The sequence below is a fragment of the Citrus sinensis genome, chromosome 6, assembly GCF_022201045.2.
Source record: "Citrus sinensis cultivar Valencia sweet orange chromosome 6, DVS_A1.0, whole genome shotgun sequence".
Classification (NCBI taxonomy): domain Eukaryota; kingdom Viridiplantae; phylum Streptophyta; class Magnoliopsida; order Sapindales; family Rutaceae; genus Citrus; species Citrus sinensis.
Window position 1 is genome coordinate 6,073,578 of NC_068561.1, and position 12,309 is coordinate 6,085,886.

Consider the following 12,309-nt stretch of genomic DNA (forward strand, 5'->3'; position numbering starts at 1 on the left):
CATTGTATATTTTTAATTTTTTATTATTATTGAATGTCACACCTAATTAACATATGTTGAAGCTTTGTCAAATTGAAATTTTTCTTTTTATTTTTCTGATTGTTTGAGAAATTGCAAATGTAAAAGGGTTTAAGAGTTAAAGCGAGAGAGAAAAAGATTAAAGAACAAAGGGAAACTTGAGAGACCGAAGACAGGAAAAAAAAAACAAAAGAAAGAAAGGATGTGGAGGGGAGAAAATAATAAATAAAAAAATGGATGTTATTTTTCATTTAATCAGTCTAATCTTAACGAATCCCCTTTACTTCCGTAATTATTTTATTGTGTACAAAGACTCTTTCTTGCTTGTGCTATCAAAATTTACTCCCCGACACCACTACAAAATCCGTAACTCGTCCGGCTCTACTGCCAACGCCACTGTCTCCGTAACCAGTGAGAATTAATGCTAAGTTGCCGCTGAAAACTCTAGCTCTGCTGTTTTCTCTTCTACGGAAGCCAAATCTTCACGTGCTTAGAGGGTATGTGAACTTGAAGAAACTGCAATTCATGTCAATTTTGAGCTTGAATAATTTTTCATTTTCGAAAATAAATGGGATGGACCTTCTCGTTGCAACAAAGGCATTGACATGACCGGATTCCACCATCTCTTTTTATATTAATTACTTAATTACGGTCAGCCTTCCAAACAAAACAAAATAACAAATTTCACCACTGCTTGTTAGTTTAAGGACAAAATTTGAGGTTTTGTGGTTCTGGGTTTGTAGTAGTAGCTACAATCTTTAGAATAAAATCTATCCTCATGTTCAATCTCAAGACGATTTCACTTTTACCAATTCATGGCACATCTCCTCTCTCGGTGTTTTTTTCGACTCATAGCAGTAGCAGAGAACATGCAGGACACAAGTTAAATTCATCTTGCCATTCTGGTATGAGAAGATGTGTCAAAGAGGGTTATGCTTATAGTTTGGGCAACAAGAACTTAAGCATAAAGTCCCCTGATGGTTCTAATTCCGGAGAGGAATTTTCAGGCAATTCGTACAATAAGTCAATTCAATATTGCTGCAAACTTGGTGACATTGATGAGGCTATGGCTCTTCTTGCTCAAATGCAGGCTTTGGGTTTTCATCCCAGTTCGATTTCCTACGCTTCATTGATTGAGGCTCTAGCAAGTGTTGGTAGAACTTTGGAAGCGGATGCCATTTTCCAAGAGATGGTTTGCTTTGGCTTCAACCCTAAACTTAGATTTTACAATATTTTGCTAAGAGGGTTTTTGAAGAAAGGCCTTCTAGGACTTGGGAGTAGACTTTTGATGGTAATGGAAGATATGGGAATTTGTAGAAACCAAGAAACATACGAGATTCTATTAGATTATCATGTGAATGCTGGGCGGTTGGATGATACATGGTTGATAATCAATGAGATGAGGAGCAAGGGGTTTCAATTGAACTCATTTGTGTATGGTAAGGTTATTGGTCTTTATAGAGACAATGGCATGTGGAAGAAAGCTGTAGGAATTGTTGAAGAGATTAGAGAGATGGGCTTGTCGCTAGATAGGCAGATTTATAACAGTATTATTGATACATTTGGGAAATATGGCGAGTTGGTCGAGGCACTAGAAGTATTTGAGAAAATGCAACAAGAATCTATAAGGCCTGATATAGTGACTTGGAATTCTTTGATACGGTGGCACTGTAAGGCTGGAGATGTTGCTAAGGCACTTGAGTTGTTTACACAAATGCAGGAACAAGGTTTTTATCCTGATCCAAAAATTTTTATTACTATCATTAGCTGTTTAGGAGAGCTGGGGAAGTGGGATGTGATAAAGAAAAATTTTGAGAATATGAAGGATAGGGGGCATGGAAAAATTGGGGCCATTTATGCGATTTTGGTTGATATTTATGGGCAGTATGGGAGATTTCGTGATCCTGAAGAGTGCATAGCTGCTCTGAAGTTGGAAGGTCTTCAACCATCGGGGAGCATGTTTTGCATCTTAGCAAATGCTTATGCTCAGCAGGTGCAGTTCCACTTTATCATCTAACTTTAAGCTTCTAGTCTTCATTTGTCATATATTAAATTTAAGTTACAGTACCAGTTAATTATTAGCTTCTGATCTTTGTGTTTTAGTTTACACATGTATGGCATATTATTCTTGTTCAGAAATGGACTGGAATTATTAGTATAATGCAAATTAGGCAGACTGAAAGATCACGCGACAACTTATGATATACTAGGATAAACCATAAAAATTATACTTATTAATTGTCCCATTACTCTGTGCAGGCCTCACCATTATTTTAGCCATCAACTAAGTCACTTGCAAGTTGCGAGATAACAGTTTTATGTCTTAGATTGATCAATATAATTATTTAGTTGCATTTTTATCGAAAAGTACCTTTTTCATTGTTTTAACTTTTAAGCTATTAGATCTACTATAAACATTGTTACTTATTGATGTCATTTTTAAAACAATCAATAGTTAAGATGTCATTTTTTTAAAGCACTCAATAGTTAAAAGAATTCCTTTTGTTTTTAAATTATTTTTACATTTCTGTAATGAGTAGGGCACACCAGAAATAATTAGGACTGAAACAATTAGGTGGATGAACATTTTCTTCAAGGTTGTTAGGTTTGGGATTCATAATCGGTTGATTAAGTCTTTAGGTTTATTGGGGTCAATATACCTGCACTGCAAATGTATTGTGAATTTGATGTTAAGATTATCTTCAATATCTTTAGTAGATAGCTTTCAATGTTTTACCATGGTAAGAGAAATTTTTTTCTTCTCCACGATGTGCAAACTCTATTAATCAGCTTTGTTGTGTTATAGGAAGACGAAGAGTGAGTGATTTTTCAGAATATTTGAAGAGCTTCGTCTTTTTGCTGCCACTAGCTCCTTCCTCTATTTCCCTTTCTTCTCTTCTTCATTGGTTTTTGGTTCTATCCTTATTCTCTTCTTTATCCTCTGCTACTTTTTCTCCATGACTCTCTCCCTCTATTAGTTGGAAGTCTTCTTTTTGCTTCTGTTTTATCCTTTTTTTGTGTATGTTCGTTCTTTTTTGCATCATTAGTCTTCTTGTATCAAATAAGGGGAAAACAAATCACAACAATACTTGGTTCAAACTTTGTGTGTCATTATGATGATGAAATGCAAGCCTTACCACATCCATTATTTATGCTTGATGCAACACTGGGGGATTTGGGAACTAAGGTTAGAGATCGGAGATTAATTTCTAGTGCGAAAGGAAATTGTTTAATGGTGAAAATTGAGACATTGTAAAGTGATCGTCTGTAGGCCAAGCTAGGTTAGTTTCGTAGTCATGTTTATTTTCCTTATTTTAGTTGCTTATTATATTTGTAGTTTTAGTTCTCTTTTGCTTAGTTTTATGGCCTCCATAAATAGGCCCTTATGTTTCTCTTTTGATTCAATCTTTTGGATAAATTATTGATTATTGGAATAAATTTATTTCCCCTTTCAATTTCTCTGATTTTTCAACCTTTTCTTCTCTGTCTCTTTTCTTTCATCTGTTGGTTCTATATGAATTTGGTATTGGAGCTATATCAGATTAGTAGTTACAATATTGATAGCAGTAGCTAAGCAGAAGAGTAAGCATGAATTTAATTAGTCAATAGATGGTTGAAAGTTAGCAAAATTATGTGGGGGCTTAGGGTTCCATGGTGTTGTTATTATCGGGTTAGAGATTGTCTAAGGACTTAATAGAGGATCAAGTAATTTGAACAGTTTTGGGAATAAAAATTGTGACGACAATACTTAGAAAAGCAGGCTAGCTTGTTCTTCTTTGGAGAGGACTATCAGAGATGGTAAACTGAAAATGACTTGAAATTCACAGCCTCTGGTAGCAATTAATAATCTGTTACTATAAACTGATCAGGAACATTCTATTTAAAATTGATGTGATAATAGTATGCAACTTTTACTTCACTTTCAACTTAGTGGATTTACCTAAATCAACATACTTGTGAAACCTTAAGCTTAACATTCTCACGAAAGTGTTCTCTTTTTTTAAAAAAAAAATATTCTGTTGAATAGTATGAAAGTGTTCTTTGTATACAGGGATTGTGTGAACAGACAGTTAAGGTACTTCAGCTCATGGAACCAGAAGGAATCGAGCCAAATCTGGTAATGCTGAATGTGTTGATTAATGCATTTGGAGTTGCAGGGAAATATAAGGAAGCACTATCCGTTTATCACCTTATGAAAGATATTGTAAGCCTTCTATTCATCAAATGAATAACAATCAAGTTCAAATAACACAGTTATGTTTGATTTCTTCATAATTTTGACATATGCTTCTTCACTCAGTTTCTAATGATAGTATTCTGGTGTCTCTGAAGGGTATTAGTCCTGATTTGGTGACATACAGTACGCTTATGAAAGCATTTATTAGAGCAAAGAAGTTCCATAAGGTGTTCAATTCTCCTGATTTGATTTGAATTCATTTACTCACATGGCAAAAGAAAGTTAGATACGTTTTGTGATAAACTTAAGGGACTCATTTGTTCACATGCTAGTTGTTTCCTTTCCAGGTACCTGAAATATACAAACAAATGGAATCTTCTGGATGCACTCCAGATAGGAAGGCCAGGCAGATTTTACAATCGGCATTAGTGGTCCTTGAGCAGAGACGTTGTAAGCAAAGATTGGACATATTTGTGTTCCATGTGTTGTTCTGCTTTGTAACCTAAATCCTACCTGATAATATTCTGTATGATGATAATCCTTTCAGGAATCCAGAATCATATTGCTTTAGCTAAATGAGTTCCTTGCTTGCTCCTTGCTGGTAACATCCTCGTTTCCTGGACTGGAATGGCTTTACCTGATTGGTTCTCTTTTCAATTTTGAAAATCTGGCAAACATGGTTCTGATAGGAATGCTGGAGTTTGTGTCGTTGGAAAATCAATCCAGGAATTCTATAATGACAGCAGCAGTTTTGTTCATGATCATCTCTAAATAGTTTTTGCTGTTTGGACAAGTGAGATTGCTGAATAGGGTAAGACATGCAGATGAATTTGTAGAGAGAGAGCAGCTTGTTATTTTGATTATTTGTCTCTGATACAGGGATTAGAATACAGAGGAAATTGATTATTGTTCCACAATGGCAGAGGAGTTTTTCAACTGGTGAAAAATTCAGTGGATGAAATTGAGTATGCTTTAAGATGAGAAACTTCTTAAGTTTCTAGTACAAAGTTCTTCCACTATCTGAATTTGCATTTGCCAAGAAATTGAATTCTAACTTTTTCTATTTGGGAAATGGGATTGGAAGTATCTTACTTGACTGAGTTTTTTGCATAGATTTGGTTGCTTATTGGAAGATGTTTCAAGTTATGAGAATTTTTTGACTCAAAAGAATAATGTATTAGCAGTTGGAAGCAGAAAATAAAATTGCGACTATTTGGCTGCCCCCCGGAGAAGAGCTAATTACTGGTAGGAGCTCTCAGTTTATGAGTCAGAGTATTTCAGAAGACCAATGTTTTACACTACAATATAAATATAGTAGGTCAAGTGTAGGAATCAGGGAAACTGCAAAAATAGGTTCCTTGAATGCTCTTAAGTCCTGGCTGCATGGACTAGGTATGTTAATCATCAGTTTTTGATATTATCGGATCTTATTTATTCTTCATGTTGTTTTTCCTAAAATGGCAACATAGAGAAATTTCACTAGACCTATATCATTTTCATTGTCAAAATTCCTAGTCCTATTGTACTGATAATTAAAGACACACCTTTCAGTTGTATTACTTCGGGCACTCCATGGACTGTTATCATGTTCAGACATTCCTCTGGGTAATTCGGTTTACGTTTCTTCACTAGCTTGGTTAACATGAAAGAGTAACAAGTGAAGGATGTCATAAGAGTTATAAAAATACATCCTTTATCTAGATTGAAATATGTTAGAGCAACTCTTTTTTTAGTGAAAAAGCAGATTTGAAACCGTAGTGTATTTCAATTCTTTAATACATATATATGGCTGTTGTCAACAAAGAGACATTATGACGACACCTTTGTGTTCATCTTATTCTATTTCCTTATGTTTTATAGCATTTCACAATCTAGACTTGAATTGGATAATATATTAAAGGTGATTACACACACACACACACACACACACACACATATATGTATATTGTGTGTTTGCCTCTTGAAAGTTACTGACTTTTCAGATGATTAATTCTTTCTGTATTATTGAGGAAGCCTGTTTCTCTTTATCATTACTGGTGGTTGCAGATTAAGCTAGGGAAATGGAATATATTCACGTTGGACACCTTTTATAAATTTAAAGTAAGGGCATCTCTCTTTGGACTAGTTGATTCTGATATTTTCTATTCTTGTTTAAAATTTCATGCACATTATGGATAGTTCTCACCCAGTTGCTTTTAGGAAAAAATTGTTTCAGGAAGAGTTTAGATCTGTGTATGCATGGATAATTGTCCAAAATCTTCTTCAAGAAATATTATATTTTTCCTAGAGCATCGTCATAGTTCATTGATGACGCTTTTATTCAGAATTTTAGGACTGCGTTAATTGAACATTGCATATGAAACATGGGAAATATATGGTAGTCATCTGTGTTTCGATGCGTATGAAGCAAGGGAAATGTATGGCAGCGTGTGTCTGTTTCAGCACACCAAACTCGTAGTTGTGGAAATTTAAGACCTTTTTGCTTTCCCTTTTTTGTCAAGGTTATTTGGCTTGCCCAGGTGAATTCCGGACAAAGTAGCCCTCTTGTTTTCTTTTACCCTGAAAGCCAGCTTCCGCCACCTATATTTTACTTTATTGCCATTTACCAAGAAGTCCGGGACCGGGAATATGAATGAAAGAAAACATAATTGGTTATTCTCTTCATGAGCTCCACATTTCCATATGCTGCTCGTAATCTTGTATCATAAAAAAATGTCCACGAACTAGCTTTGCCGACTTCAAAGACTTGAACCGAAAGGGTATGCATTGCCAAAGATAATGGAGCAAATCATGAAATCAAAATATGTTTTTTAAAATACCGAAATGGGATTCAATCTTCATCTAGCTATTCTTCAAAGTCCCAAGCAAATTTATTTATGATATGATATTACATAGTGACTGTTAAATGGGAGTGTTTGATAGCCATTCACAACAATGACTATTTGCCATTCTAATTTTACCATTTTTGGGCTCCTTTTGCTAGTTGGTCAAAGTCTCCTATCATCATCTTTTCAGGAAAAGTAATAGTAAATCGAAACCATAGAAATAAACGATTTGAAGATACCAACCATCACTAGAATAACAAGAAAAGTATTTTAGAGCAAAATATCTCAAACTCAAAAGACGCATCCCACACGGTTACATTAATGCATTACCATGTTTAGCTTCCAAAAGTCATGAGTTTGCACATATCAACAAAACATTACAATGCCCATAGAAATGCTATAAGTTCGCAAATAACATCTCTGAAACCAACAATATATTGAACATCAACGGTAATATTCAACTGCACTTTTATTATAATTAGTAGTAGAATAGTAGACCAGGCACACGAGACGAGTCGTGGTGCTTTAAGTATGGTTAGGCTTCTCCAAGTCTTCCAGACTTGTGGGGCGGAACCAGGCTTTCTCCTCCAAGACAGATTCGTCGCGACCATTTGCAGGCGAGGAGTGAAAGCCACCTTCCGTGCCTGCAGCCTCAGTGCCACTGGCAGGTCCAAACACTCCGGTTTGTGGGTTTGGCTCCCAGTATTTCTCAGACTGGGGCTCGATCACATCATCCGGAACAACACTAGGCCGTGCCTGTTCATCAACGTTCTTGTCATATGCTGATGTGTGCCCAAATCTCCTGCAGAAAAATCACCATAAATTATCAAGTCTAAAAAGATTTTATAGTCAATTGTAATAATTCTCACAAAATAAATTATGATGCCCAAGATTAAAAGCATTGGCAATCAAACAAGTTGAGATTAGATATTTGGCAAATGGGGCATTAATAGTGTGAAACCTTAACTAGTCAAATATTAAATCTAAATAAATATCCCACAAATCCTATTACTATGGATACATGGCTAAGAAATCAATTAGTCACAGTTATTTCTATAAATCAATCAAACATTTTATGAAAGCATCTGAAAATATTTTTGCTTATAAATAATGATGCATACTAAGTAGTTCAGAAAGTATCTCACCTATGTTTAAAAAGAGATAATCATAAATATATTCGTATAAATATTTAAAACTCAAAGAATTTATTAGAAGTGGAAAGACTTCAAAAAAAATTCATCTAATTCCACAAAAGCATAAAAAATTAATTATGACCAAGCACATTTCAAATTACATTATAAATTTTATACAAACCAAAATAAACTTACCTGTAATTCTTTAAACACCAATAAAAGTTTGTGAAAATAATTTACACCCATATTTTATGATAAAAATTTGTGTGGACTGATCTTGTTAAGGTGTTATGTCAAGTGAATTAAACTCTATTAATTGACAAAGCTGCAGACTTTATAAAAAAAATTCCATTTTTAATTTCTTAGGTCCCATAAACATTAAAACAATAGGTCGACAAAATAAAAAAATAAAAATTTACCTAGCCTACCTACTCCACTAAGCAGAATTTGATTAGTCGAACATATCACCTTAACATGTTATAACCTAGAAGATTGTACACTTATGGGGGCATCTTTGTAAATTCCCCAGAGAGCACTGACATTAAATTAGAAAGAGTAGCATCGGTTTGGGTGCAGACCACGTGGAATTGAGTTGGGAGCTGATCTGTTTAGGTAAATTCTTCTCATTTCTCAATTCTCAATGCCCAAACCCAATAAGCGTGTTTTTCACGTGATCAGCATATGACTGAACCAGATAAGGACTCACAACCGACCCTACATACTTTGTTCCATCTCCCGATTATCAATTAACAGTTTTTTTATTACACATCATCTTCCATTATTTTCTTTCCAAATGATATAAAATTCAGATATTTTTCTCATTTACATGAGAATTTAACATTGAATCAAGTTTACGAGTTCATTTATTGTAATCATAAAAATTAGTAGCTAAATCTTTTACATTTAGTCTATTGTATAGTCGGAAGGTGAGATCACAATTAGTCAGCACAAAAATAAATTAGAAAATTGATTCAAAACTTAGATTTTTTCAAATTGACCCAAAACTTGGATCTTTCTGAAAAATCACGTAGCATCTAGATCAAAGATTTATAGTTCAAAATCTAGAAGAAAGTCAAGAAACCCTCGGTAAGTTATAAAAAAAAAAAATAGTCCCAGCATATTGGTCGCTTACTTTATAAAAACAGAAAATTAAATTTGGGCTTTTTTCAGTTTGTCAAAAGAGAGAAACGAATGAGTAAATCACCAAAATACCCAAAATGGACAAATGTCATATTACTATTGGGTGTGCTAGTCTGTCGTTTTTACAAACCAACAACAACAGCAGCAGCAACCTGCGTACGGCACAAAAATACACAATGGCAGAAGGGCTACCGTCCAAAACTCCATCCACAAACACTAGCAATATCTACTATCTAAAGACGTAAATTGGATGAGTGAGCGATGAATGATTCTCAAAAGCCTAAACAATGTTTTTTTTTTTTTAAGTAAAAAAAAAGTATGACTGATCAACGGCTGAGATCAGATCATATAAAAATTGATTCTGAAATCGTAGCAGAAGAATCTACAATAATTAAGGACAAACCTGGCAGTGGCAGAAGGATCGCGCTTGAAGATATGGTTAGCCAGTCGTTTCCCCAAGGTAGCGATCTCTCGAGTGCTCTTCGAATTAGCTGCCATACAAGTAAAATCACTTTTCTAGCAAAAGCGACGCTGTAGCCACCAGCAGGGTGCAGTAAGTGCTTAGTGGAATTGAAGAAACTAAAAAGAAAGGGCGAAAGGGAAACAGATTGGATAAACGAGCAGAGTCTTACACTACCTATATATACAACAGTCACACCATCATCATGTCTATTCTAGTAAATTACATTATTTGTTGTCGTTTTTTCAGCCTTAATTTAAATAATAATAATCTTCGTTGCGTGGTCCGCTCGTCACCTACTCGCCAGTACGACTTGTCGTACTGGATTTGTTCTTTTTTAGGTTCAAACACGCCGTTAAGTTAGGCTAACTGGATTTTTTCTGTTCGTACCGACTTCTGACGCGGTTCATAAAAGAATATTCCAATCTTTGTCAAAGCTATATGACGTGTACTTTGACGGCGTTAAGTGAGTTAGTTGCGCAAAAGCGTGCGCATTCGTGGTTGTTTGTTGTCATGTCGTTTGCTGAAATGAACTATTTTAGTATTCAAAAATAGTAAATTAAATTAAAAAAGCGAAATTGATCAATAATATATACGATAGGTCACGCAAGGACTCAAGTGTGCGTTAAATGATGCCTAACAATATAAAGATTAATTTTGTTTCCTACAAATTTTTTAAAATTTTAGGATAAATGATTTGACACACTAAGAGTGTGTTTTGAATTGAAATTGAGTAGTTGTAACTTAAAAAATACAATATTAAAGTGTTTGGTAAACACTATCTGCTATAACTTATAAGATATGTTGAAATAGTTTTTAACATGTATCAATAAAAATTTATTATATTTTTAATAATTTTGTCAAAATTATTATTTAAAATTTATATTTACTACAAATTATTAATTTTTATTTCATAATTATAATTTTTTTCACAGCCGCTATAACTTAAAAGGTACAACACCTTAATTCCAAACAGAACTTAAATAAGATAGCATTAACTCTATTTATTACGAATTTGATCTTATGTACCCAACTTAGATGTTATAAGAGAGCCTTTGCAACTATACATGTGTGTATCGGATAAATGATGTTGACGCAAATTTTTGGTTAACTAGAGAATTAATTTATATGGGGGCAATATAATAAAAGATACAGAGAGTTAACGTGGTTCGGCTTTTGGCCTACGTCGATAGGCTGAAAAAGATAAATATTTTATTAAGATCACACTTATAACTCAACTCTCCTTCTCTTTACTATATTTTTTTTTTCGATGCCTTACACTATGAGAGGCCTCTACTTTTATAGCCTTAAAGTTATTTTCTAACTTAAACTCTATCTAACTCTCTTCTATCCTCTAGGATTTTAATTACAAAATATTTCTACCTTTTCATAGATTGTATCAGTGTCAAACTCTATTTAATTTGCTTCTAGACCAAGTAATGTCCTTCTATTATCGACTTTTATTTTGTTGAGCTTGATTCGACGATAACTCGTTTATTTGGACTTGGCTTTTCTGATGTGCTCCATAATCTAGAACTAAGTCAAGGGCTCCATGGACCCATGACTTTTGCCATCCTCCTCTCCTGAGCCTATTTATGGAGACCATGCTCTACTGGGAAGCATAATTCCTACTCCACATTCTTGGGGAAGTATGGTTCTGCTACTCCCCATTCTTGGGGGAGCATAATTCATGCCCCCCATTCTTGGGGGGCATGGTTCTGTTACTCCCCATTCCTGAGAGAGTATAATTCATGCTCCCCATTTTTGGAAGAGTATGGTTTTGCTACTCCTCATTCTCGGGAGAGAATAATTCCTACTCCCCATTCTTAGGAAAACACGGTTCTGCTGCTCCCCATTCTTGGTGGAGAATAATTCTTGCTCCCCATTCTTGAGGGAGTATGGTTTTGCTACACCTCTTTCTTGGGGGAATGCAAAGTATAAAAATAATAAAAAGAGCTCTTTAATTGTTTGGCTGCCAAGTGACTACCAAACATTATGAAATTAGAAAAGCAAATTGGAGCAATCGGTTGTCCCTAAATGAATAAAATAATATTATAATATTTGTGTGTGTGTGTGTGTTATACTTATATAATAATTAAACTTAATCAAATAAAAAGAATATAAAATAATATAATAATAAAAAATTAGTTTCATATTCAATGATAGTAATTTTAGGTTTGATGGGATTGTTTCCATATTCATTATACTTGAATATAATTAATTATATTATTGTAGGTTTATGATCATAAATTTCATGTTTACTGTAGTAATTTTTTAACATTAGTTTTATGTTTAATGGTTCTTACATCAATATTAATAGTAAGTGTTTCATATTTATTATACTATGATTTTCATGACTTATATGATTGCAAGTTTATAATCTTATGTTTCATATTTATTGCACAAACTTTTAGATAGCATTGGTTTCATGTTTGATGGCTGACTATTCAAGATTAATGGTTAATTTTTCAAAACGACTCAAGTGTGCTCTAAGAGGTTTCATGTTCAATGACTAATATTCTCTTGTTTGATGGTAAGTAATTTCAAATTACCATT

The 12,309-nt window shown here is 34.0% G+C and overlaps 2 protein-coding genes across 5 annotated transcripts; one reads left to right on the forward strand and one right to left on the reverse strand.

Moving 5' to 3' along the window:
• Nucleotides 1–239: 239 nt before the first annotated feature.
• Nucleotides 240–6,481, forward strand: LOC102631015 (pentatricopeptide repeat-containing protein At5g42310, chloroplastic). Of its 4 annotated transcripts, none has more exons than XR_008055677.1 (6): nucleotides 240–2,011; nucleotides 4,070–4,222; nucleotides 4,351–4,421; nucleotides 4,530–4,645; nucleotides 4,743–5,587; nucleotides 6,242–6,481. XR_008055677.1 is itself a non-coding variant. In XM_052443199.1 (5 exons), coding segments are annotated over exons 1-5 (1,557 nt in total). In that variant the 5' UTR covers nucleotides 240–796; the 3' UTR covers nucleotides 4,745–5,751. The 4 variants fall into 4 exon arrangements, 2 of the variants coding, with proteins under 2 accessions (XP_052299159.1, XP_006491815.1); XR_008055676.1 differs by lacking the exon at nucleotides 6,242–6,481 and having other exon boundaries at nucleotides 4,743–4,796; nucleotides 4,885–5,751; XM_052443199.1 differs by lacking the exon at nucleotides 6,242–6,481 and having other exon boundaries at nucleotides 4,743–5,751.
• Nucleotides 6,482–7,303: 822 nt separating this feature from the next.
• LOC102631435 (late embryogenesis abundant protein At5g17165) lies at nucleotides 7,304–9,924 on the reverse strand. Its single transcript, XM_006491753.4, has 2 exons — nucleotides 9,697–9,924; nucleotides 7,304–7,822 (listed from the first exon to the last, which is right to left on the reverse strand). The coding sequence occupies exons 1-2, from the start codon at nucleotides 9,789–9,791 to the stop codon at nucleotides 7,546–7,548; spliced, it is 372 nt and encodes a 123-aa protein (XP_006491816.1). The 5' UTR covers nucleotides 9,792–9,924; the 3' UTR covers nucleotides 7,304–7,545.
• Nucleotides 9,925–12,309: the final 2,385 nt, after the last annotated feature.